The 26,990-nt window shown below is 45.5% G+C and overlaps 1 protein-coding gene across 4 annotated transcripts in view; it reads left to right on the top strand.

Annotated features, from left to right (window-relative positions):
• The window catches only part of OLFM3 (olfactomedin 3), a 235,445-nt gene that overhangs the window by 156,298 nt on the left and 52,157 nt on the right, over window positions 1-26,990 (top strand). Inside the window, exon 1 of one of the 4 annotated variants that reach the window (XM_053245630.1) lies at window positions 9,608-9,952. The exons of the other annotated variants lie outside the window; for them this stretch is intronic. Coding sequence (XP_053101605.1) covers window positions 9,695-9,952 — 258 coding nt within the window. The 5' untranslated portion in view covers window positions 9,608-9,694. Of the gene's footprint in view, window positions 1-9,607; window positions 9,953-26,990 lie in introns of those variants that run through there. 4 annotated transcript variants of the gene reach the window in all.

The following is a 26,990-nucleotide window of genomic DNA, read 5'->3' as shown; positions in this document are numbered from 1 at the left end:
CAAAACCACTGTGAGGATTTTTATGTTGAAAAGTAGTATAGAAATATTGTTCACAATAATGGGGTTTAAACAAAAAGTGGCAGTTGACCGAAACATTAAGATAGAACTGGGTAAAAGAAAGCCTGTCTTCAGTCACCACTCAGTGTATCAAATGCTAGGTGGAAATCAAAAGGTTTAATCAACTCCCTAAAAGTCAGGAGTTGGCCAAGCATGCTTTCTTGAGCCAGGAATTTCACAAGGAGTGCACTACAATGGAGCACCCTCTGAAGCTATTCACAAGATTGTAGAAAATCGGGCTACCCTCCGCTAGCCCGATTTTCTACAATCGTGAGAACCACCAGGCTCAGCTGCGAGCCCAGTGGTTCTTCAGCGTGTAACCCGCTCAAGTAGCCCACCTCTTAAACTGGGTTTGCGGAGCGAGTGCTCTGCAAATGCGTTTTAAAAATATATATATATCGTGAGTAGCCGTGGCGTAGCTCTGCGCTGTGGTTACTCATGAGTAGACCCCCGGCGGGAGGCTGAAAAGCAGCCTCCCAGCTCAGGGGTCTCCCTAGTTTGCCCTGCGTGCTCGTGTAGGGCATACTGAAGCTTCCAGGGGCCGCGCGGCCCCCAAACTCCCCAGTCCCTGCCCGCGCCATCATGGAGCCAGCAGTTGTGTGGGCGGCCTATCTGGCTGCCCAGGGCTCCCACTCTGCTCGTGTGCGGGGAGAGCAGGCTTAACTCTCCCCGCTCACTCTTACAAACTGGGTCTCACTGATCGTGGGACCCGGCTCTCTAATTCTATAGCTACCCATGGATGCTCAGCATGGAAAAAAAAATGTGTCTCCAGAATTACAGCCATCCACTACATTGCCTCTTGACCAGACCTTCACAGCTTTGGCCATCCAGCTGCTGTTGGACTACAACTCCCATCATTGCTGACCAGTGGTCCCTCTAATTTTTTTCATCTCTGTGTGAAATAAGTTTTGTTCTGGGTGGCAGTATCAAGGCAGTGTGTGTGAAGCACATGCATTCAGAGTGGGGCCTTTCTGATTCAGCCTGAGTGGGATCTAAAATTAACTGAGCGGACATTAAAAAAAATATGTGAGTGGGCATACGTGTGCACACCTTAAAGGGAACTCTGCTATTGACCACTGTGGCTGGGGATGACGGAACTGTCGTCCAACAACAGCTGGAGGGTCAAAGTTGTGCATTTCTGCCCTAGACAATAACTTTACTTGGTTTTGACAACATGATGGTATGTCAACATCCTGGGGGTGGAACTTAGGATGAACAGATATGAAAGGAATTCTATCTTCTCCCAGAGTATAAGGGACCATCAAGTTGAGCCCATGACTCTTCCCAATGATTGTTAGGGGTGTGCATGGAACCAATTCCAGTGGTAAGGTTTTAATTCAAAACAAATTCCAACCAGACCACTGGTCTGCCTGCCAGTTGGAGTTAAACTGCCCCTGATGCGGTTTGAGGGTCAACCCGGGCTGAACCAGCTTGGAACGGGTTTGATTCGGATCAAGGGATATGAACCATTATTATTATTATTATTATTATTATTATTATTATTATTATTAATTCGATTGCTATACCGCCCTTCCAAAAATGGCTCAGGATGGTTGACACAGAGAAATAATAAATAAATAAGATGGCTCCCTGTCTCCAAAGGGCTCACATTCTTAAAAAAAACACAAGAGACCAGCAACAGTCACTGGAGGTACTGTGCTGGGGGTGGATAGGGCCAGTTACTCTCCCCCTGCTAAATAAAGAGAATCACCATGGTAAAAGGTGCCTCGTTGCCATGTTAGCAGGGGATTTCATTTTGTATTTTGACCCATTTCAAACTGGCTTTCGGGCTGGCTATAGGGTGGAGACTGCCTTGGTCGGCCTGATGGATGATCTCTAATTGGGAATGGACAGAGGAAGTGTGACTCTGTTGGTCCTTTTGGACCTCTCAGCGGCTTCCGATACTATCAACCATAGAATCCTTCTGGAGCGTCTGAGGCGGTTGGGAGTTGGAGGCACTGCTTTACGATGGTTCCGCTCCTACTTCTCAGGCAGGTTCCAGATGGTGTCCCTTGGAGACTTCTGTTCTTCAAAACCTGAACTTTTGTATGGTGTGCCTCAGGGCTCCATAATGTCTCCAATGTTGTTTAACATCTACATGAAACTGCTGGGAGAGATCATCAGGAGATTTGGTGCAGGGTGCTGTCAGTATGCTGATGACAACCAAATCTATTTCTCCATGTCAGCATCATCAGGAGAAGGCATAACCTTCCTAAATGCCTGCCTGGAGTCGGTGATGGGCTGGATGAGGGATAACAAACGGAGACTGAATCCAGATAAGATGGAGGTACTCATTGTGTGGGCTCGGTACTCGAGAGACTATTTTGATCTGCCTGTTCTGGATGGGGTCACACTTCCCCAGAGGGAACAGGTATGCAGTCTAGGGCTGATTCTGGATCCAAGCCTCTCCCAGGTTGAGGTAGTGGCCAGAAGTGCCTTCTATCAGCTTTGGCTGATATGCCAGCTGCATCCATTTCTTGAGATGAACGACCTCAAAACAGTGGTTTTATAGCTCCTGTATTGAAGGAGCTATACTGGCTGCCGATATACTTCCGGGCAAAATACAAGGTGTTGGTTATAACCTACTAGTATTTTTCAGCCTGTTATAATAACGGGCGCTAGGTTTTGGTTTTTTGGGGTCTCTGCTGCCCTCCCCGGTCTATGGTTCTCCTCCTCCCAGTGTTCGGGGCCCCCGCCGTCATTTCCCCTCCTGCCGCCGCCAGCCTCCATGCCGCGGTCGGTCTCCTCGGCCGGGCAAGGGCCCCAAAGTCTCCCACCCGTCCGGCTTCAGCTCTGCCGCCACCTCGGCCAGCTTTCCCCGCCGCTAGTAGGGGAGAGTTCCGCCGCTCGCCTTCCTTTCCCGCTCACCCTGCGGGCTCCCTCCTCCATCTTTCCCTCCCATGTTTTCCCTCTGACCCAGTCACCGGCCAGGCGGTCTCCAGACGGGCCGCTGGCAGCCGCCGGGCCGGGCCCTTCGCAGTTGCCTCTGTGCCGCCTCCGTGCCGCCGCCGGCCTCCGCTCCGTCCCCGTCCCCGGTCTCCGTCTCCCCATCCCGGTCTCCGTCTCCTCTGGCCGAGGCGGCGGCTCTGCTGCCGCCTCAGCCAATTTCCCCCGCCACCTCTTCCCTGGCTTCCTTGCGGCGGCTGCTTCTGGCCGCCCAACATGGCCACCTGGTGCTGGTGGTCGTGTCTCCCTCGGTCTGTTCTGGGCATGCGCGGAGCCGAGGAAGGCACGGACACACGCCTGGGTGTCCACAGACAGACACCAAGGCTTTTATTATAACCTATAAAGCCCTAAACAGCAAGGTCACTGGGTATTTAAGAGAATGTCTTCTTTGTCGTGAACCCACCACCCATTGGGATCATCTGGAGAGGTCCATCTGCATTTGCCACCGGCTTGTCTGGTAGCCACTCAGGAACGGGCCTTCTCCGCTGCTGCCCCGAGGCTTTGGAATGCACTCTCCAGTGAAATAAGAGCCTCCCCATCTCTGACAGCTTTAAAAAAGTTTTTTAAGACCCATCTGTTCACCCAGGCTTTTAACTAATATTGTTTTAATGGTTTTAACACTGTTTTAAAATATTATTTTAAAAATGTTAAATTGTTGTAATGTTTTGAACTTTTTGTTTTTGTTTTAACTAATGTTTTACTTTCTATTTTTATTTTGTTGTAAACAGCCCAGAGATGAAAGTTTTGGGCAGTATAAAAATATGTTAAATAAATAAAATAAAATAAAATATGCTTGTAAAGGGGAATACGGTGAGGATACTCCTTTACAAACAAAGGGGGGGAACCCTGTCTTTATTTTATTTTTATTGGTTTATTTATTTATTGTTGAATTTATATACCGACTTTCATTAAAAACACCTGTCCCCCAGCTGCCAATACTTCTAATGGCAGCTGGGGGGCAGGTGGCAAGAAGTCACCTTACCACCAGTGGCTCCTCTAAAGTCCTGTCTGGGCCTGGTGCTCCAGTGCAGAGGTGAGAACTGGGCTGCACCGGAGCACCGCACCCAATCCAGATTTTAGAGGATCCATCAGTAATGTGCCCCATCACTGCCCCCCATTAGAAGAAATATTAGAAAAAGTATTGTAAAGGCAGGGCCATCCCCCTGCTTTGTTTGTATAGGGGAATCCTCACCAGATTCCCCTTTACAAGCATACCACTGGAACCACCGAATTGGTTCCGAACCAGTTCCATTAGAATTGGGGTTGGTTAGGTTCAAACTCTTAAATGGCACCCCTTTTGGGTGGGGGCAGTTCGTGTTCAAACTGGCTGAAGCATCCCAGCTCTATTTGGACCCAGTTTGAATACTGGATTGAACCCGATTCAAATACAGAAGCATGCTGTTTCTGCACATCCCTAATAACTGTGCAGTCCCTCCATGGTGTCACAGCTTTTTCCAACACTTTTGTCACCAAATTGAACAAATAAATAAATTCCCAAAGACATCTCACTAATTTCTTTGGCCTTTTTTTGTGAGTGAGATGCTTTGGACCTGCCAGAAGCACTGTTATTTTACAAGCCTGTCTTAAGGGTTTCTGTCTACTTCTTGTTCTGTTACAAGGATCCCGCTCCCCTTTATTTGGGGAGATTCCATTTAGTTGTTTGGGGGTACATGTGTGAAACTGTGCACATTCAGCATTATTGTAAAAAGGGGGGGGGGATGAAAGTGATTCATGAAATCCCAAGAGGAGACTATTCAGAAATGTGCAGAGAGTCAGAGATTAGCTCTGGCATCGAGGAGCAAAATGAAGGCTGATTCAGAAGTGATGGAAAGCAGGGGACAGGAAGCACAGTGGGCTTGTATTTCCTGTTCCCTGTGTTTATTCAAAAATCAGTACTATGCATCTCCTTCAAAGGAGAGTTGTCTCTGCAGTGGTCACTTGCACATTCCCCCTACCAAAGAGAGACTCACTGAGGCGGGTCTCACGATCGGTGAGACCTGCCTCCAGAGGGTTTGTGGGGAGAGCTCTGCCCACAGACGATCATGAAGCCCTCCCCGAGTGGCCGGATTGGCTGCCCACATGACTGCCGGCTCCGGAGCCAGCGAGGGCTTCGGAGTTTAGGGGCCGCACAAACTTCCGCCCCTGGAAGTTCCAGCATGCTCTGTGCGAGGGAGACCCCCGGAGAGGCCCCTGAGCTGGGAGACTGCTTTTAAGCCTCCCGGTCGGGGGTGTCCTCATGAGTTGCTGAGGCATGGAGCCGCACCGTGGCAACACACAATCACAGAGCCCAGGTTAGCGGAGCGCTTGCTCTGCTAACCTGGGCTTAGAGGAGGGCTTTGCAAGCGAGTTTCCCAACTTTGCGGCAACCGGGCTCACCTGCGAGCCCAGTGCTTCTCACAATCGGCTAAAATTTAAGCCGATCGTGAGAATAGCCCCACTGTCTGTTTTTCAATTGGGTGGTGAAACACAAGAAGAATTCAAAGTCACTCGATTCATACATCTTGTTATCACTTTTCCACTGTTATCATATCCAAAGTGTCATGACTCCAGATCCAGGACCCTCCCCAAAATGGAGGATGAGGCAGAAATGCCAGGGGATGAGACAGGGTGGGAAGAACCCATGATCCAAACCCAGGGTGACTCCATATCACTGTGACCCCACACACCATGGGAGCCAGGGGAACCCAAGCCTGCACCTCCACCATGACCTAGGGACACAGTCTTCATCCTCCAGCTCAGAGAAGTTTTGCTGAGGATCTGCCAATATTAGCAGAGCACACACACACACCCGCCCAGCATCACTGGAACCAGGGGCAAGGCCTATTTAACAAACAGGCCCTTTTTCCTAAGTCAAGGACAGGGACAATTCACCCTGCTTCAGCAGCAGCTATAAAAGCTGGCAGTCTGCTGCAAGAAGCTGCTGGAGCAAACTCCTTCTCTGCAGCAGTGCCCACCTCTTGTTTCTCTGCTCGGTGGTGTTCAAGGTCCTGACTCTTGCCCTCTGAGGTGTCCAAGGTCTGATGTGCTCCTGGCTCCTTGCCTTGGCAGAGACTCTGGTGCAGCCTGAAACAAGAGACAAACTGGTTCACCGATGAAATGCAATGCAATAAGCAGAGGGCTATTCCAGACAAAAATATCAAAGAATTTAAGAGCTGGCAATGGAGAAGTGAAAAGAGAAAAATGATTTGAGTTCAGATTTGTCCTTAAATATGCATGCCATTCAGGCAATTCAGATGAGATACCTGCTGGCTTGCCTAATCGTATGGGAGAAGGGCTTAGGCACACATGTCTCCCCCGCTATTACTGCCTTATACTGCCATCTTGGAACCATCCTAGTGTTGCCTACTTTAAAGTAGGATTTCATTTGTGCAAGAATGGGTGATTTGGACAACCTCACCACCACCACCACACAATTAGGTGACAGGGGGGTAGTATTCAGGGGTGGGGGGAGATAAGTGTAGCCATGCTCTTTCCCCGTGTGATTAGGATGGGCCAGTCAGAGTACCATCCAAAATGACCTTATATTTAATTAAGGATATTTCTCATGTCACCTGTCAAATAATCTGAGCTGCATCTGGTGCAGTTTGGAGGAACTTGTTGAATCTGGCATATTCTTCATCTAGGAATGTTGGACTCCCAACCTAATAATCTAAAGAAAGCCTGTGATCCCGTCAAAATGAGACATATTCAAGCCACCTTGATTTCTCTCTCCTATTGAAACTAAGGGGTCATAAAAATGCTATACATTTAGCCAAAGTGGTCATTTGAACATGAACTGTTCAAAAGAGGGAAACCAAACCAAAAAAAGAAAGCAGCATCTCTATATAGTGAGCTGTTTTAAAATTTATATATCATGAAAATAGGCAAGATCAGTTAGGAACATAGGAAGCTGCCATATACTGAGTCAGATCAATGGTCTATCTAGCTCAGTATTGTCTTCACAGACTGGCAGTGGCTTCTCCAAGGTTGCAGGCAGGAGTCTCAGCCCTGTCTTGGAGATGCCATGGAGGGAACTTGGAACCTTCTGCTCTTTCCAGAGTGGCTCCATCCCCTAAAGGGGAATATCTTACAATGCTCACACTTTTCGTCTCCCATTCATATGCAACCAGGGCAGACCCTGCTTAGCTAAGGGAAGAAGTCATGCTTGCTTCCACAAGACCAGCTCTCCAGCCAGTTCAGACTGACTCTTTGAAGTCACTCATTAATGATATCTCATTCTTTCCACAGTATGAGGAAAAACAATTTTTCAAGCTAGTTCAGAACCGGTTTGATGGAATTCTGAGCATGATCATATATCACATATATAACTGTTATATAAGAGTTGTGTTCAGGAAATCTGATTCTCTAATGAGACTCAGATTTTTTGAACTGAACAGTCATGTATCAGTTAAGACTGAAGCCTCTTACATTCTTTCACTAATTCAAACAAACTTAACACAGTACAGTCTAAACAAACCATCTGTTGGGTTCAAAATAAAAAAGGGCAGCCCTCTTGGATAATTCAAATAAACTTTTGAGCAGTGATAGGCTTGTTTACTTGAAGCAAAGTCCAATTTAATTTCTAGCTCCTAGCAGGCAGCTTTTACAAATTGGATTTAGGAAGCATGGCTCTTTGGTCATGTCACGCAAACAGTCAATGTTTGATATAAATATGGTAGGATGAATGTGCCCATGACTGGCTTCTAACATTCATTCCATACAAAAAGAACAAATGTCCTGATCCAGCAAGAGAGATCTCCATGCATAAGCAGCCCCCTGCAATCACAATTGCTGATGCTGTCTTAGAGATGTACTGGATACACACGCCCTGTCTGAATTGTAAAGTTCATCCAATTCAACTGAACTAGCTGGATATGTATTTTGATGTGTGGGAGGATATGTATTTTGGATATGTATTTTGATGTGTGCATCTGCATCCTGGGCTAACCAGTGCTTATGTGTGATTAGTGGCTCATGGCTACAGTTACATTTGGACAAAAACAATATTCTGACCAAAATTTGGCAAACCTTTTCCTAACTTTATCCTCAGAAGGAAATAGAGGAGTTAGAGAAGGATATAGAGGAGAAGGATATAGAGAAGTATAACCCTTCAAGTATAACCCTTCAAAACAGAACTTGCCCCCATTTAAGGTGATTAAGAGCCAAACTGCCGGGGAAATGCACAATTAATAATCCTTTACATGTGGTGACAAATCAGACCTTAGGAGTATAGACATGATCCACTTCCACACATACACCAGGGAAGCAGGACTACATCTAACTGCCCTCCCCTAATGTCTGCCTAAACTGTGAAACATTGGAAAGAGAAACCTATGTGTGCACAGTTGTACATTCAGCAGCTCTCAACCTGATCAGGATCCCTGCACAATCAGGTGTTCTGACTGAGTGTAGAACCCACACATGCAGGTTCCCCCTTCTGGTGTTTCATTGAGCGTGTGGACATTAGGGGGAGAGTGTTGGGCATAGTCCCGCTCCACTCTCCATGCGTGATGTATGCGTGTAGTGGATTATGTGCATGCATTTCCCTGTTGCGTGGGTTCTTCTCCCATTCAGTTAGTTGGCGGTGGGGAGCTGCCATCTCATAAATGATTCAGATAAGCAGGCTATCGCATGATGTTCTTACCAATTGCATAAGTCACCTAGTTGTGTGCATCATCCCTCCAAATCCTAGTTAAATGACAAATGTGGTCCTGTGGATAGATCTGGGCTGAAACTCCATTTTCAGCTGGTTGTAGTCTTAAGCAAGTCAATGCCTCTTCAGCCTTTAAGTGGGTGGTCACATATTTGAATGTGGTGGGGCCATAGCTCAGTGGGTAGAGCATCTGCTCTGCATGCAGAAGGTCCCAGGTTCAATCTCTGGCATCTCCAGGTAGGGCTGGGAGAGACTCCTGCTTGTAACCTTGAAGAGCCACTGCCAGTCAGATCAGACAATACGAGATGGACCAATGGTCTGTCTTGGTATAAGACAGCTTCCTATATTCCTGTGTTGAATGTCTCCCCATGTTAAAATCCTCCTGCATGTAGAAAAATAGGAAGAAAAAGCACAATGTGTTATCTGTTCACAGGGAGTGTTATACACTAGGGAACTTAAAAATACTGTAGCAATAGCAATAGCACTTACATTTATATACCGCTCTATAGCTGGAAGCTCTCTAAGCGGTTTACAATGATTTAGCATATTGCCCCCCAACATTCTGGGTATACAGTCTTCTACCTGCACTCAGAAGTAAGTTGCACAACATTCAATGGGGCTTACTTTCAAATGATTACCCAATAGCAATGTATCAAAGTGTTCAAGTTGGCTTTTGATGACAACAGTTGTTATACCTTCACAGCATCTCAAAAACTTTTCTATGTCCATCCAAAGCAGTCCATCCAAAGTAAAATATCCTTCATCTCTGTGTAGCCAGTTAGCTGCTCCATGCCTGTCCCTGCTGGTGATGCTTGATTAGCCATCAGACTGGTGGAGCTAACTCAGTGTTAACAGATTCCTAAGAACCTTCCCTTCTCATCCCGCGGCTTGCTCTCCCTCCCCTCCCCTCCACAGGAAAGCTGTCATAATTATACGCTTATAAAAGGATTGTGTGTCTGTGGCCAGCCTGCATTAGTGCATGGTGGTAAGCGAAGAAGGCTTAAAACTGCACTGGAGGGGAAGGCTGTGTGTGTGTGTGTAGTGTGTGTGTGTTAGTGGATGATTAAATCTGGGGAGGCTGATCCCCTTTCATGCTGTGGATGTTGTGAGCTGCAGGCACGCCTCTCCCTGCCAGCCTGCACTAGGATGATAATCAGTCACTATGAAAACTCATTAGCCTCCACAGCAATGAGTCCTCCACTGCTCAAGCTTGGTGCTGTCCTTAGTACCATGGCAATGATTTCTAACTGGATGTCCCAAACGCTCCCATCACTAGTAGGACTAAATACCACCAGGCTGTCCACTTCTAATACTCTAGTAAGTAAACTTCAATCTCTTGAAAGCATTAATTTGAGGGAGGGGGGAGCAGGGGAATGTTTTGCTAGACCTTTTTTAAGGAGACCACAAAGTCTTGATTTTAAGTTTTCCTCTGTATGAATCTGTTTATGTATTCAACCCTCAGGCTCTTAATTAATGCATGTGGCAATCTGGACCTTACAACTGCAGAACATTTAGAAAAGGGTCCTTGCAGAGTAGTTGCAGGAGAAGATTATAAAGTGGGCTTGTAGAATGCTTGTCTGCAACATTTGTCTAGTATGTAAGTATTACAATTATTCAAGGGGTTCTTGTTTCTCTTTCTCGGAGTTGTTTTCATTTGCAGGAGTATTATTCCAGAAAATCACATCAGAATAATAGAGAGGAAAACAGATTCAACTGTTGGGGTTGTTTATCTATTTTCCCATTCTCTTGTAAAAACTCTCAGCTATAGCAGGGCAGAAAAATTGTTCCTCTTTTATCGATTCTCGATGCATCATGTAAATATCACAAAATAAAAATTAAAAGTAGGCGTTTTGCTGTATTTGGGGGGATGGTGGTTTGCAAATAAGCTGATTAGGAAACAGTACCAGTTCTTTTTTCCAGGTTATCAGCTGTAGATCTTCTGTTCCTTTTCCTTATGGACTTGATCTTCCATTATGACTATTTGTTGTTCATATGTGATGCATGCCAGTAAATGTTGCTCAACAGAAGAGCAGCCAGTTCAAAATTGCTCTTATCTCATTCTGTAGTCTTAATGTTTGCTTAATAGCTCAGTGGAGCGGATGAGTTCTGGGTCCTTTGCCATCTCATTTGATGAAAGAGGAGCTAATAAAAGTTTGAAGAGAAGGCACTTGACTAAATATTTGTGAGGAAGTCTTTCTCCATACCTGGGTGACATTCCGTGTAATTGCAATCAAATCGCAGGCTAGAAGAGCTTGCAGGGCTGAATTTCACTTAAGAAGTAAAAATGTGATTAATTTACTGATCAATGTTTAATTTGCCAATAGTCTGTAGAAAGGAGAACATGATTACAGTAGTTAGCTTTTAGTGCTGTTCATTTGGAACTGTTATGTTTTGATATTTCCAGGGATCTTCCAATGTATTGATTTAAGGGGGGAGGGGAGAATCCTGAGTATTTTCAAAAAATGCAACTAAATGTCACCCAACCATTGTTGCCTCTGAGGCTCAGGAAAGATATGGATTGTTTTGAACGACATCCACAGGCTGACTTAATGCACTTGAAGGAGCAGTTTTTCACCCAGGGTAAACTTCAATGGAGCGGGATTCATTGATTCAGGATCTGGACTATATGTCATGCTTCCTCCTCTTCCTTTCCACCCCCACTCTTTAAAAGAAAAATTAACAATTTTTATTGAAAGGCATTATGTGATTTACAGCTTCGCCATTTCCCCCAGCCACTAGTAACGCCTCCTCTGCAGTCTTTATTCACATTTAGATGGAAGAACCAATGGTGCTTTGGGGTTTAATTAAGATGCAGGAAACAGTTTGGAGGTACAGGCTGAAATGGTGCCACTTTGTATGGTGAACAAATATAGGACTCTTTTCTAAATGCTGAGAACAAATGTGGGGCAATGGTCTGAGTAGACTTGGCTTCAGGTCCCTTAGCCACAAAAACTCTCCCTCTCTCCCTGACCTACCTCACAGGGTTGCTGTGATGTGCACATTGCCCTAAGCTCATTTGCAGTACACAAATGTGATTCATATAAAACATGTTTAAGTGTCTGTGTTCTTTAAAGAAGCGTGACTGGCTATAGTGGGACTGGAAGACACACAAAAAGTCAACAACCAAGGAAAGGGTATTAGGTGTGGGAGAAATAGAGGGGAAAAGGTACAGTCACTTGGTCCATATATGCTTCTACAAAATACAGATCCATTTGGGGTGAGCAGAGGTACAGTCTCTCCATCATTACCTATGTTTTAGGCCACATGTTATTATTACTCAGGAGGAGTGCCTGAGGAGTCACTGAGGAGTAAAAATTAACTACTGAGGAGTGACATACATTCATTGTTTTGGCAATTTAACCTTGAACCAGGAGCAGGCCTTCCAGTGTTGCTGGGAATCTTGCTTTTCCACCCACACCCACCTATGGTCACCAACAAAAGATTCCCCATCTTTTCAAGCCATGGAAATCTGTAGGATTGCTTTCAATAGTCACCTGGAGATTGATGCCAATTCCTTGGGCCAGTTCTGGAGATCTGGCAACCCTTTCCCTATCCCAGTTCCCAAACCCTGAGAGGAATCCCCTTGCTGGATAGAAGAGAGTGACAACTGTTGAGGTGGAAGGCAGGATGGTCTGAATCATGGGCCTGGGCAAAAGGCCCTTCGGCGTATGCATGTGAGTTTCGATTCACCAGGTAGAATCAAAATTGTGAGCTGACCCACTAGCCCTTTATATCCTCACCCTTTTTTCCTCCTCCTTTCCCCTTTGAATAGCTTTTCATAAGGGTTCTTGCTTCAGTGCCTTGTCATTTATAATCTTGCAGAATTAGGTTATCCCATATATTGTGGCTGGGGCGGCTCCATCATGAGGCCACACGAGGCAACAGTCTCAGGCAGCAGGTATGCTATGAGAAGAGTGCAGGCACCCCACCCCCCACCCACTATAGGTTTTCACCCACCTGCCTGTTGCCCCCACCTAATCTGCACTGCCCCCTACCCCTCTCTCAGCTTTCCCCCTGCCCCTACCCAGCTCCGCCCATGTCTCCCTCTCCAACCTGCCCCTCCCACCTCACCATCCTAGACTCTACCCCTTTTCACCCTTGCTGATGGCCTCAACTTTTGCAGCACACCACCACTGTTTGCTGTTTGAACACCAGCGTGAGGCCGCATAGGGCGTGCCTGCAGCAGCACCAGCTGGCTTCTCTGCATTCTGCAACTGCCATGTAAGATCGGTCAGTATTATGATCCCCATATTGCAAATGGGAAGTTGAGAAAATAATAGCTTGCCTATATGCACTACAGAAAATACAGAGCTTTGTGTTCCATATGCACAAGGAACTACATGGTGAATACAAATTCGCCTCAACTAAGCTGAAAGTAGAAGATCAAAGTGAAAGCAGAGATTAATCCCATTACAGAGATATGGATCCCTTTCAGACACTTTGCTGTGCATAGTGCATCACGAAGGAAGAAGAGGAAACATAATTTGCTTTATTATTTCACCAATTTGGCTAGAGGTGAAAAAGTAAGTGTGTATGTGTGTGTTTCCTGCTTGTACTAAAGTTCACGGAATTTGCTGCCCTAGCAGAAAATGTGACCAATCTCTTATGCAAGCCCCATTTAAATAAATGGGATCATTTGTTTCAGTTCAATGGGGCTTGGTGTAAAATTAATATAACCCCCCAGGACTATTTGGATTGGATGGTATTAAAATAAAATAATATAATAAAATAATCTCTGTCCCAAAGAATAGTGGTCTGAGTAACAGGAACCACAGATAGAAACATTTTACCTGTAATCTGATGATAACAGACCTAACTATAATATTTCTATTTTAATATCAATCCCTGAACCACCCTGAACCGTCTGCAACTGAAACAAAAAAATCCCAGTTCTCCTTCATTGATTTGGGGCATAGCAAGCTTAGAATGGGCCCTGGCATAAAAAGTAAAGATGGGCCCCCACCATCCCCCCAGTCCCGCTGTCTTTTTCGGAGGAGCATGAGGGGAAGAGTGATGAACAAGCTGTCACCCAGCCAGCGGGCCCCCTCCCCTATGGGCCCTGCACACATGTGTTCCATTATAGCTATGCTCCTGTATTGCATGTTGCCCTCTCCTCCCCTCCCTCTGTTTCTTTGCCATTTCATCTGCTTCTCTCTTGTTTCCTTCTCTCTGTTATCTCCTCCTACCCATCCGTCCCTCAATCTGCATTTAAATTGGGGCAAGGACCAGGACCTGTCTCTGTAAGGCAGCAAGGACACCATTGGTGCCTAATAACACTATTAATTCAAGCACATTTGTGGTGCTACTCTCTCTTCCTTCAAGTCCCTCCTCAAAGCTCATCTTCTGCTAGCCTTAGGTTTAACTCTTTAATTCTCATTCTCAGATTTAACCAAGGCTCCAAATAGCTTTCTCCTTTCTCTTTCCTCTCTTCCACTGTCAGATTTAGATTTAGGCACCTTTCTGTATTTTTTCTTTGCTTAGAAGACACCGGAGCTCTTCTCACGATCGGTGAGAAGAGCTCTGGGGTGGTCTGCAGGGAGGGCAGGTTTTACTTACCCTTCCCGCAGATGATCTCCGACTTCCCTGGGCGGTTAGATCGCCCACTCAGATGACCGGCTGCACTCCCGGCAGCTCCAGGGGTCAGGGTGCAGGGACGCACCGCTGCGCACCACCCCGCCCCCCTGAGCTCCAATAATGCACCACGCATGTGCACAGTGCATTACTGGGATTCCCCCCCCCCCCGAGCGTGCCAGCCACAGCTGCAAGCAGCCACAGCTGACACACGATAAGAAAATGAAGTGAAGGCACTCACTCCCTTAACCTCGTTTTAGCAGGAGGCTTCATAGGCGGGTTTGCCATCGTGTTGCCACCGGGATTGGGCGCGATCCCAGTGGTTCACACAAGCGTGCAAAACTGGGCTGGGCTCCCTTATTCTGGTTTTGCATGCTTGTGTGAATAGCCTCACTATTTTATCACTGGTTCTGTTTGGCACCCTTGGTGTTCAGCCCTACATTTTATGTATTTGTCACAGGCATCCTTTTCTCTTTCTAGAAAGAGAAACATTCTCCAGCTCCCTTGATTTCCCCTCACTCAGACCTGCCAGCAGCAAGTTTGCATTTGTGGGAGTCAACTCAGCAGCTTTTGTTAGTTGTTGATACTTTCGAGCTTCTTCCCTTGAAAAACAGCCTTTACTTGAGTTTGAGATTAAATGAGAAATATAGGAGACAAACACACACACATACACACATGAAAGACACTGTTGCAGTGCTGTGTGTGTATACACTTGTTATCCAGCTGTACCTGTTTGTTACTGAGCCATTTCTCTTAGGAGAAGAAGCCCTTCTAAAATCATAACGATGCAGGAAAGAATAAAAGAAATAAAACCAGAAGGCACTAAAACATCATGACCTAAATATAGCCTAATATCATCAATCATTTAAGCGTGAGCAGCCAATCACAATACCCTTCCACTATGCCTAAGGAATTTTTTTTGTACTAAATGTGAATCAGATGAACAGGGAAGTTATTTAAAAACATCTTGTGATGATTACTTTTCGAGTAGCACTCTTTTAGAATAGCATGTGTGACAAATGTGCTTGAGATCTGCCAGGCTCAGAATGAGTTGCACATATTCATCTTCTGTTAGCCTAGACTCCCCTTTGCCTCCCTGCCATCATCTCCCATACTGTCCAAATTTAGATTGAAAGTTCTTCCAGATAGAGAACTCTCTTTTTTGTTAATGTTATTCTATAAAGCTCCATTGGCAGAAGACCTTATATGAATAAACACTGTGTCTGACACACCGTGCAAGAGTACGTCAGCCCAGTAGTGTTGCAGGCATGTGAGTTGTACGTTGCACCAATACAAAAATTGTGCAAATGATGGTACACAAGAGTAAGCCCATTATTTTCAATAGGTTTACTCTTGTGTGCCATCGTTTGCTCAATTATGCAACTTGCATGCACACAACATTACGGTGCTGATGTATGCTTCCACAGCATGTAGGCTTGTGAAATTTGCCATAATGAGCATCATGGTTTTTTACTCAGATTATAGTGCCGCTTGTCTCTTAAGGTTTGTGGTGGCTAGCACCGATTCCTTATTCATTGTTAGAATAGTGGAGACTGCTGTATGTCAGTCCAGTTTCCCGCTGGGGAACAGAGGCTTTGAAACAGCAGAAGTAACCAAACCATTGAATCTAAAGCTGAGCAAGCTCTAAGCACAACTACACTGGCTTATTGCTTTGCAGTAATGAGTGTATGGACCTGTGAGAAATCCCCCTTCATCAGGTTTCAGTAATAGCTTTTTCTTTCTCTGCAGCAGTTACTCATCATTCTCCTAATGCTTGCTCTTTCACTCTTTGCTTTCCCTGAACAGTAAGTACCACTATCCCATGCCATGAACTTGCCAACCTCATGGCAGGCTCATAACCCACATATTTATAGCTATATCCGTTTCATATTCAGAGAGAGAGAAATGTTATTGTATTAACAATATTTCATGACAATACATTATGAATAAAATCAATGAATAGCTCCATATTGCTCAGGAAGTGGCATAAATGTGAATGAGAGATAGATGGAACAGAAGCATATCTTAAAGCTAGATCACACATGCATACATCTCCCATGTTATGTCATGATTTACCATAATTTTCCATGTATTGTACCCAGTACTAACTTTACCATTACCAAAATTTACCATACAGGAAATACAGGAAAATCATTATTTCCATTTGTTATACACACTACCAAACTTGGACTTGTTTCTCTTCCCCCTTTTTTGTCCCTGAGTTGCCTCGATAAGGAGACTGCTGATTAGTACAACTTTTGTAATTTGCCTTAACAGGAAGCAGGAAACCTTTCTTGCTGGCAGGGTCAAGTGTGCACCTAGGTAATTTTGGAGCCTGGACCTAAAGGCCTTTGGAGGTTCTTGCCCTTGGTTGTAAAGACCAGATTCATGGTAGAATCTCAGAAGCCAAAGGAGGACTGAGCAGGAATCCCAACTGTCAGTGGACATGGAGTCTGAACTTCTTTGAGATCTTTGTAGCTCCTTGCTACTTCCTATGATTAGCAGAAGCATAGTCAATTCTGCAAAACGTGTGTGTGTGTGTGTGTGTGTGTGTGTGTGTGTGTGTGTGTGTATACACATGTGCACATGTATGCACCTACCAGTTCATCTGGAGGACTTAGATGTAATATGACTGATTTCTATTCTCTCTACTTGAAACCAATTCAATTACCCTTATACATTCCAAGGAAATGGGGATAGGCCCAAAATATAGTAGCAATACATCATGCTATGTCCGAGAGAGACTTCCATAATGATGCAAACATATATAAAGAATGGAGAAAGTAATAAGTCTATTCAGACATTGAGCTGTACATGTGTTCAGGTGTCTGTATGTATAGACATGTTTTTGTGTGGATTACTGTATCTGCATTCATTTAAAAAGTGAACCTGGGTACAGGTACCCCTCAAAGCCAGGTACAAATAGGGAGTGTTCTGCTGTACGCATATATATTTATTTATTCAGTTTATATACTGCCCTTCCTAAAGTGGCTCCAGGCTGTTTACATTAAAATCAAAAACACATAATAAAACAATGAAAATGAGAAAACATTTAAACCAGATTAAAATTAAAACTAGAACTAGATATCATTAAAAGCCAGGCTAAGAGGCTCTCCTGAAGGCCTCCAAGGAAGATAATCCTCGGATTCATGGGGAGCATGTTCCACAACCTAGGAGTAACAACTGAGAAGGCCCAATCCCAGGTTGGTACCAGATGAACTGGTGGCACCCAAAGATGGACCCTTCCTGATGACCTTAATGAGCAGTGGGGAACTTGTAGAAAAAGGCTCTCTCTCAGGTGACCCGTACCTAAGCCATTCATGGCTTTAAAAATAATAACCAGTACTTTGTACTTTGCCCAGAAACATATTGGCAGCCAATGCAATTGTTTAAGAGCAGACTTTGGGGCTATTCTTACGATCACAAAAATCGGGCTAGGAAAATCCTAGGCCGGTTTTTGTGATCATAAGAACCACCGGGCTTGCAGCTGAGCCCGGTGGTTCTGGAGTGGCTAACCTGCTCCTGTAGCCCTCCCCTTAGCCCAGGTTTGCGGAGTGAGCGCTCTCCAAACCCAGGCTATCTGTTCCACACGAGTAGACCCCTGGCTGGGAGTCTTAAAAGCAGCCTCCCGGCTCGCGGGTCTCCCCAGTATGCCTTGTGGCCCCCAAGCTCCCCAGCCCCCACTGGCTCTGTCTCGGGGCCGGCCATCATGTGGGTGGCCGATCCGGACGCCCAGGGCTCCCTGCCCACTCTTCTCGCTCTTCCTTAACCCGCTCTTCCCGCTCACCAGGAAAAACCAGGTCTCACTGATCGTGAGACCTGGTCCATAATGTGATCCCTCAGGGATCCCCCAGAGACCAATCTGGCTGCCACATATTGAACATAAAATGTGAATGTATGTGTCCACATGCAGTGTACACACATGTACATGCACTGTGGGCATAATGCGTGAATAGGGCTTGTAGCAGCTTGGGGAAAGGTGAGGCTTCGCTGGTTGGAGGCATTGGGATGTCAGTTCATAGAAACACGCTTGTCCGAACAAAAATGTTTCTGGGCCGAGCCCCAAAACATTGCAGGACTCCAGGGCTTCCAGCTTTGTCAGCCTGTATGGAGATGATGCTCTCATTAGAAGCTACACACCCTGCTGGAAAAGGGGACAGGGAGAAAAAGACAGGGAAGTTGCAGAGAATAGGAAGAACTGGTGAGGAGTTGGGGGGAAGTGAAGCGGGTGGACAAAGCACCCCCTCCCCGATCCAGCAAAGTTATGGTGAGTGGGAGGAAGACAGAGATAACTGAGGCTAAAATGTGACTAAGCTACCTAATGGTGCAGCGGGGAAGTAACTTGCCTAGGGAGCAGAGGCACTCTGACCCCCAGATCTTGTGGCCTGGGTTCCTGGCCTCCAAGGTCCGGGGGCCCTCCAAATGTCTGGGAGGGCCTCCTACAGCCACTCCGCACCTGCCCACCACAGCAAACCTACATGGTTTCTTTTAAAAAACACACAAAGCCACCATGTGGCTGAGGGGTGGCTGCCATGGGGTGTGTGTTAGCTGAGCAGTCGACCTCCTCCTCTCCCCCCCCCCAGCAGCAGTGGGTGGGAGCAACCACTGGGCACATTCTTTCGGCCCAGCGGCTGTAGTGAACTGCGAGGCGTGCCTGCGCAGTTCAGAGGAATATCGTCACAACCATAAGTTCGCCGTAGGAGGCCCCGAGAAGGTTGGGGGGGCTCGCGGCAGGGAGTACTTCATGGGGGTGGGTCCTCAGGGCAGGGGGGGCCCTCACAGAATGGCTGGACTAAACACAAAAATCACCTAGGTGTGCCCCTGCTGGGAGCAAGAGGATTCTGATTCGAATCCTTGCCGGTATGTTTCCCAAATACCTACATACCTATAGCAGCGATATAAGGAAGATGCTGAAAGGCATCATGTCAGAATGTGCAGGAAATGGCAATGGTAAACCCCTCCTGTATTCTACCAAAAACAACCACAGGGCTCTGTGGTCGCCAGGAGTCAACACCAACTCGAAGGCACAACTTTATTATGTGACTAATACTGGGCAATTACTTATCCTGAACCCCAATGCACAACTTGTGACTCACCAAGTTGAATGCAGCCCCCCCCCCTCATATGTGATGCCCATTAGTGGCTGCTTCTTTTCACTGCTTGCCCCAGAGACAGCAAAACAATGGGATTGTCAAGTGCTTTGCAGGCCATAATGTATGGCTGTTGGCCTTATGGGCTCGGTGGGTTACAGGTTGTTCAGGCTGCATGACATCAGTTTCATGGAACAAGAGAATGGAAGACACAGGTGTGGATGATGATGCAGAGTTTACTTGCATCACAAGAGTAATGCCTTTGCTAAGTTGAACTTTTTCCAGTTTTCAAGGTTTCTAGCTATTCAAAAGCCATTAAAATCAGTCCCTCCAGCTCTAATTATCTTCTGTTTTCCTTATATTGTGCAATATATCTGTTAAATCAGATTCCCTCCACCTTAACAATAATAAATACAAGACAGAAGAACATTGTGGACTTGGTATAATTCAGCACTAACTGTTTTCTAGCTAGCAAGTTCCTTCATCCTCATTCTGTGGGCCTTTCCAGACAATAAATGCACCTTTATTACTCCTTGTCATGGGAGAGCCAGACATTTCCCCTTAAGGCTGCACTTCTGTTTCAGGAGATACAATACTTTCCCAGCATTCATGCTTTTACCTTTTCTTACTGGAAAAATACAGGGGTTTTTTTACCAGCAAATGCATTTGTGCTAATATAATTATCATGTGCAATATGTCTTAAGTCACCTTTTTAAAAGTGCTTTTCCTTTTTTTTTAAAAAAAAAGCTTTTTGTTTTTTAAATGGTTTGGGTTGTGTTTGTTATCTCTTAAGCCTTTGATATAAGGAGTTATTTTTAGAAAATAGTAAAATAATGTGCTTGCTAGAAGACAATCGCATTCTGAAGGTCTTGGCCATGGGTGTTTGAAAACTGTTTGTTCTTTGGATTATTCTAATGTTTTATGTTAATGTTTAGATAGGTGAATGAATATGTAAAAACATATCGTGGAATAATTCAGGTGCTGATAGTTTGCAGTGAGCCAGTGTGGTGTAGTGGTTAGAGTGCTGGACTAGGACTGGGGAGACCCGAGTTCAAATCCCCATTCAGCCATGAAACTAGCTGGGTGACTCTGGGCCAGTCACTCCTCTCTCAGCCTAACCTACTTCACAGGGTTGTTGTGAAAGAGAAACTCAAGTATATAGTACACCGCTCTGGGCTCCTTGGAGGAAGAGCGGGATATAAATGTAATAATAATAATAATTTCACATTTTTTAAAAAAATTGCTTTTGAAAAATTGCTTTTCTCAAATCTTGTTGGGGATAAAAGATACTGGCTGAAATGTTCTGCAATGTTACGCATGTGGTGGAAAATAAGGTTTGCACAGTTGTGCTAGAGCACTGTACATACGCAAAAATTGCACATAGTTGTACACCAGTGAGGCCATTATATATAACTGTTACACAACTATGCGCAATTTTTACACTTGTACCACTGCACAAACATTACGTTCTACTGCATGCATAACATTGTACAGTATGTCAGCCACTGACTGGGTTCAGATATAACATGAAACTGCAAATTCTACTCACTATAATTAAGAATCTATACCATGGTTGGAACGTTCAGACTTAGGCGAACTGTGGTTTGGAGCTGGTGGTCTGCTTTTGTTTCTCATCTGCTCTGATCTTAGTTTCATAAATTCACTTTAATCTCTGGGTGCAGCAGCCTCTTGAGACAGAACAACTTGTTTCCCTAGTGTAGCAGCCCTCTTGAGGCAAGCAAAGGCCCTAGATATGGATTTTCAATGATTTGCTAATTCAGACATAACAAAGCTATAGCAGTGAGCACAAACTTTGGCTTGCAAACCTAGTTCAAATCATGATTTCAGATCCTAGTTGTTAGCTCCAAAGAAACCATGGTTTGGGGTGCAGACTTGGGTCAAATGTTAAAATGAACCATGGTTGAAGTCTGCATTACATCTGAACCCAAGCACAGCCTTTTCTTACACAGCTGCTACAGTTGTTTTTCCTGCGTATTTTTAACAGGTCAGTTAATCTTGCTGCTTCCAACTATTAGAGATTGCCTGTGACAAGAATGATGATGAGGGAAGAAGTTCCCTTCCTCAACTTGCACTACATTGCATTACCTTTCACTTCATTTCCATTTAAAACATTGAGAATTAAAATTACTCTTCTCTTCTGCAAAGCACAAGTCCAGAAACCTGTCTAAGGGAATGTGATTCTATTATACTGCTGAAACTAAACAGGTATCCACCTGGATGTGAAACTCTCTGTGATGCCCAGGTATACTTTGTTCAGAGTTTCCCTTAAAGGAAGAAGGATTAAAATGTAACTTGTATATATAGAAGCCCATTATGTAACTTGCCCAAAATGTAACTTGTATATATAGAAGCCCTCTGCTAACTGGGCAAAGAGGCACCTTTTAACGTGGTGATTCTCTTTATTGAGCAGAGGGAGAGTAACTGGCCCTATTCACCCCCAGCACAGTACCTCCAGTGACTGTTGCTGGTGTCTATCTGATGTTGCTTTTTAGATTGTGAGCCCTTTAGGGACAGGGCTCCATCTTATTCTTTTGTTATGTCTCTGTGTAAACCGCCCTGAGCCATTTTTGGAAGGGTGGTATAGAAATCGAATGAATAAATGAATTATGAGGCAGGTCTCACAATCACAGAGACCCGCCTGTGGAGGGTGAGTGGGGAGAGCGGGCACACAAGCAGACAGTCTGCTCTGGGCAGCCAAAGCAGCCGCCCACACAACTGCTGCCTCCGTTACGGTGCCAGCGGGTGCTGGGGGGGAGCGGGGGCCGATTGGCCCCCAGAAGCTCCAGCATGCCCTATGCGAGTACGCAAGGCATGCTGGAGAGACCCCTGGAGCTGGGAGGTGACTTTTCGCCTTCCCTCCGGGGAGTGAGGGCTGCAGCGTGGAGCCATGCTGCAGCAACTCACAATTGCTAAAACCAGGTTTGTGGAGCACTCGCTCCGCAAACCTGGTTTAAACACCGGGCTACAGAAGTGGGCGACCCGCTTAGGAACCACCAGCCTCGCAGTCGAGCCCGGTGCTTCTCACAGGCTGCAAAAATCGGGCTAGGCTCCCTTAGCCCGATTTTTGCAGACCATGTGAATAGCCTCTATATGTCTTAAAAGCTGTTATCCCCAATTAGGTAAGGACAGTGAAGCTATTCTCACAAGTGAGCAAAACCAGGCTAAGGGAGCCCAGCCTGGTTTTGCTCACTCATGAGAACCAGTGAACTCGAGGGCGAGTTTGGTGGCTCCATGGTGGCAAGCCCGCCTACATAACCACCCCCTGAAATGAGGTTAATGGAGCAAAAACTCCAATCACCTCATTGAATGTATTGTGTATCCACTGCAGCTGCTCGCAGCCATGGCAGGCACACTTGGGGGATCCCAGAAATACACCACGCACTCATGTGGTGCATTACTAGGGCTCCGGGAGGCAGGGCACCGGATGGTGGCACTTCCCAACGCCTGACCCCTGGAGCTGCCAGGCAACCTGCGGCCAGGCATGAGAGCACTGGAGACAAGCCGCCACTCATCTGGGCGGGGGATCTACCCGCCCACAGCCCGAAGGAGGATCATCTGCAGAGAGGTAAGCACTTTCGGGATTCCTCCTCACCAAAGAGGGTAGCCCTTCCCACTTGGTCATGGGAAGAGCTTCCTTGTATTGAAAAACAAAGTCAAGGAGTCATTTCAGCTTCATGACTATAGCCCTATTCACACATGATGCTTAACACAATACAATCTGTGTACGGTGTACACATGTACAGATCTGTACGCATATACAGTCATTCACATATTATCATGCAGCAATACACTTCTTGTCTGTGCTCAGTATTGCCGGCTACCTGCAATCAGGTTCAGTTTTCAAGTGAATGTGTGTACAGTCATGTACACAAAAATATGTCCAAGCACCTACATAGACGTGTACAACATAATGTTTGAATAGGGCTTATGTCTCATATTGATGTCAATGCAGTTCTCTTGACGTCACACTATGGTCCACCTGATTATTATTTATCTTGGGAAAACTTTTACTTCCCTGTGGCTGACATACTATGCAAGGGAATGTAGACTGCTGGAGCACTGCCTGTGCCCCTCCACACATGGAAGCACTGCCAATCATGGACGTGGCATTGCGCAACTGAAGCTTTAAAACGTGGAGCTTTACGACAGGGCGCTGGTGCCCTGAAGCACAGTCCCATAGGTGGTGCGTTCATGAGCACAGGGGTACCGGTGATGCTCCAGCTGCCCTTGTTTCCTTCTGTTGTATGTCAGTGAGAGCCAGTGTGGTGTAGTGGTTAGAGTGCTGGACTAGGATCAGGGAGACCCGAGTTCAAATCCCTATTCAGCCATGAGACTTGCTGGGTGACTCTGGGCCAGTCACTTCTCTCTCAGCCTAACCTACTTCACAGGGTTGTGGTGAGGAGAAACGCAAGTATGTAGTACACCGCTCTGGGCTCCTTGGAGGAAGAGCGGGAAATAATGTTTCCCGCGTATAAAATGTTTATTATTATTATTATTATTATTATTATTATTATTATTATTATTAGGATACATACCCAAATCCCTGTTAATTTGTATAGTTGTGGTCTAAAAGAAAAGCATTACAGCTCTCTCTATACCCTCCCCTTAAGAAAAGATTTCTGAAGGAAATCCTTGACAGTTTTTTATTCTTAAATGATGATCAGGAAGTCACTGTCTTGATAACTGCTGGGCCACTCTTAGATGTAAGACACATGGTGGTTTGGGGTGCAAGTTCCAGGGCAGGATAGGATTCTGCAGTATCTGAAGCCTTCTTCTGGGCAAAGGACTCTTTTTATTCATATTGGTTATATAAGGGCAATTAGCCCAAAGCTGATTTGGGAAGAACGTAGTAAGTGGTCCTATAACGAGTCAGACCAGTGCCACCATTACTGGATTAATACCTCAGCCCACAAATCTTCACACACAGGAGCAGGTTACATGACTTCATGCAAAGACCACCTGTATGGGCCATCTTGAGTTTGGGAGCCCAGAAGGTATAGCAGATTTAGAGGGGAAGATGAGAATTTCTGCTATACAGAAATTACCATCAGCCAATTACAAAAAGCAGCTTTACTGGGAACAGCCTATATTCCGCAACAATATCTATAACAATTGACAATAAAATTCTGGCATCCCAGGTCCTTGGGAAGGACTCGATGTCTAGATAAAACAAACCAGTCAATAACACCTCTCTGACTGTGTAAACAAGAAATAATAATTCAATTTCTATACCGCCCTTCCAAAAATGGCTCAGGGCGGTTTACACAGAGAAACAACAAATAAATAAGATGGATCCCTATCCACAAAGGGCTCACAATCTAAAAGAAACATAAGATAGACACCAGCAACAGTCACTGGAGGTACTGTGCTGGGGGGGGGGGAGACGGCCAGTTACTCTCCCCCTGCTCAGTAAAGAGAATCACCACATTAAAAGGTGCCTCTTTGCCAAGTTAGCAGGGGTGACAAAAAAGTATCCCTAAAGAAAAAACAAAGATTCTCCCCGACACACACTTTTCTCTGCCTCTTGTACCTTTTCCTGTTAATCTAGTGAGATGCTTTATCCCCTGCAGAGATCAGATTTTGCATAAGTTTTATTTCTGGCAGAATCTGCACTATCAATATTCATGCTTTCCAGTTTTATTTAATAATCACTGTTTGCACTGCTTTACATATGCTTTTATTATGGTATCGGTGATTCATGTATTCAGGGTGACAACATCTACTGAGTGGCATAATCAGTCCTTTAAGACCAGGGAGCCAATGATATGTACAGTAGATATGGAATGATAGATATGGAAGCTCTGAAATTTAATCCCTAAGTTAATATCAGTTCACCCTTGGTCTTTCGCAGAAGTATTGGCACCAGAGTACAGAAGAACTGATTTGGTAAAAGAAATGGGATTTCTTTAGGGGACCCTCTGACTATTTAGGGCCAGGAATGACACATGCCAGCAGACTCAGGTGGTGTAGTCCTGAGCAGTATTCTCTCTAATTTTTTTCTTCTGTGAGCAGAATGAGTTTTGTTCTGGGCGGCAGTATTAAGGCAGTGTGTGCACACATGCATTCAGAATGTGGCCTTCCTGATTCAACCTGAGCGGGATCTCAAATTGACTTTGGGCCGTAACCCAGAATTTGGCTTCAAAAAAGCCAAATCTGGCAACCTTCACACCTTAAGAGGCAACACCGGTCCTAAGGGGGTCGAATAACTGCCATTTTGGCCTGCAGTTTTAGGATGCCATTTTTGAATGCTTCCCCACATAAAAATTCCCTGCAGGTCAATCACTAGCCCATAGATAACAAGCACATTGTGGGAAATGGGCCTAGTCCAGCTCTCTAACTGCAGAGAGATTTCTTTTATTTCATTTTGACATTCAAAATGTGATCCCGCACTGCAGTCTGAACTCCACCTTTTCTGCTGCATGTGTACCTCCACCCGCAGTGATAGATTTGAATTTGACACGAACCTTCTTTCTAGCATGTTTCTGAAATCTATTTTCAGCTCTGCTAATAATGAGTCTATTTTGCAATATCTGCTCTATACTTCACTTAGTCCTGTGAGGCTTGAATGGTGCTGCAGGTGGGGGAATGCCTTGCAGTCTCGTTTCTTTATATTTCCATGATGAATTTTGTTGTCCTGCATCTTGTTCAAAAATATGAACAATATGTTTCTAGGGAGGATTGTGTAAGATGATCCCTGCAGAAAAGCCAAGCTGTCTGCAATCCAGTAAACACAGACTCACACCCACACACACCATTCCTTTTAAGCTTCTCTTCTTTGTTTCTTTAAAACAGAAAGTTCTCTACCTGATTCATATTAGATGGCAACACCATCTCTCTTTGTTGTTGTTATTGTTGTTGTTGTTTATGTAATAAAACTTCAGTTGAAACTTATGCCAGAAAACGTGTGCTGTGTAACTCAAATGTTGACTGCTAGCTGATGTTTGCTTTGTGTGTGTGTGGTGGAAGTAGATTTATTGAATGATGTGAATCTGTATCCTTGTCTGTCTTGGCTGATGGCAAGTTTGAGGAAGAGCTGTGCTGCTTGTGTTTCTTGTGTGTGTGTGTGTGTGTGTGTGTGTGAAGTTAAGCCACCACTGTCAGTAGTTAACTGTGTAGGGTTCAGCTTCTGCTGAATTTCTCATACTGTGTTATGTCTGGGAGCTGATACAATAGTATTGAAGTAGGCTGATATACACAAATAATTAGGTGCTTCACACAATGAGTGTGAAGCACCAGTTGGGGATTGTGTGGGGAGAGCGGGCTTAGCCCGCTCTCCCCACACACGAGTAGTTTGCTGGGTGGCTGCATCGGCTGCCCAGATGACCAGCTGCTCCGGTTGGGCATTCCGCCGCACGGCACCTCAGCCCCCAGAACTCCAGGAAGGTACCATGCAAGTGTGTGGTGCCATCCTGGGGTCCCCTCTCCCCCCCCCGAGTGTGTCAGCCGCAGCTGCAGGCACCTGTTAGACTGCAGGTTCCCTTCTGTGATTAGAAAAGTCATAGCCCGGTTTTGAGCAGTCGTGTGAATTGCTTCTCACATGTACAAAATTGTGTGGGACCAGGATATGTGAAGGACCGTCTCCTCCCACAAGCACTTGCCCACATGGTGCAGTCATCAGGAAGACACTGCTCTGTGTTACTTGGCCCTGTGAAGTGCAAAGAACAGAGATGTTA

The sequence above is a fragment of the Hemicordylus capensis genome, chromosome 4 (assembly GCF_027244095.1).
Source record: "Hemicordylus capensis ecotype Gifberg chromosome 4, rHemCap1.1.pri, whole genome shotgun sequence".
NCBI classification, from domain to species: Eukaryota; Metazoa; Chordata; class Lepidosauria; order Squamata; family Cordylidae; genus Hemicordylus; species Hemicordylus capensis.
The sequence above is the reverse complement of the archived record's forward strand: the minus strand, read 5'-3'. Positions and strand labels throughout refer to the sequence as shown.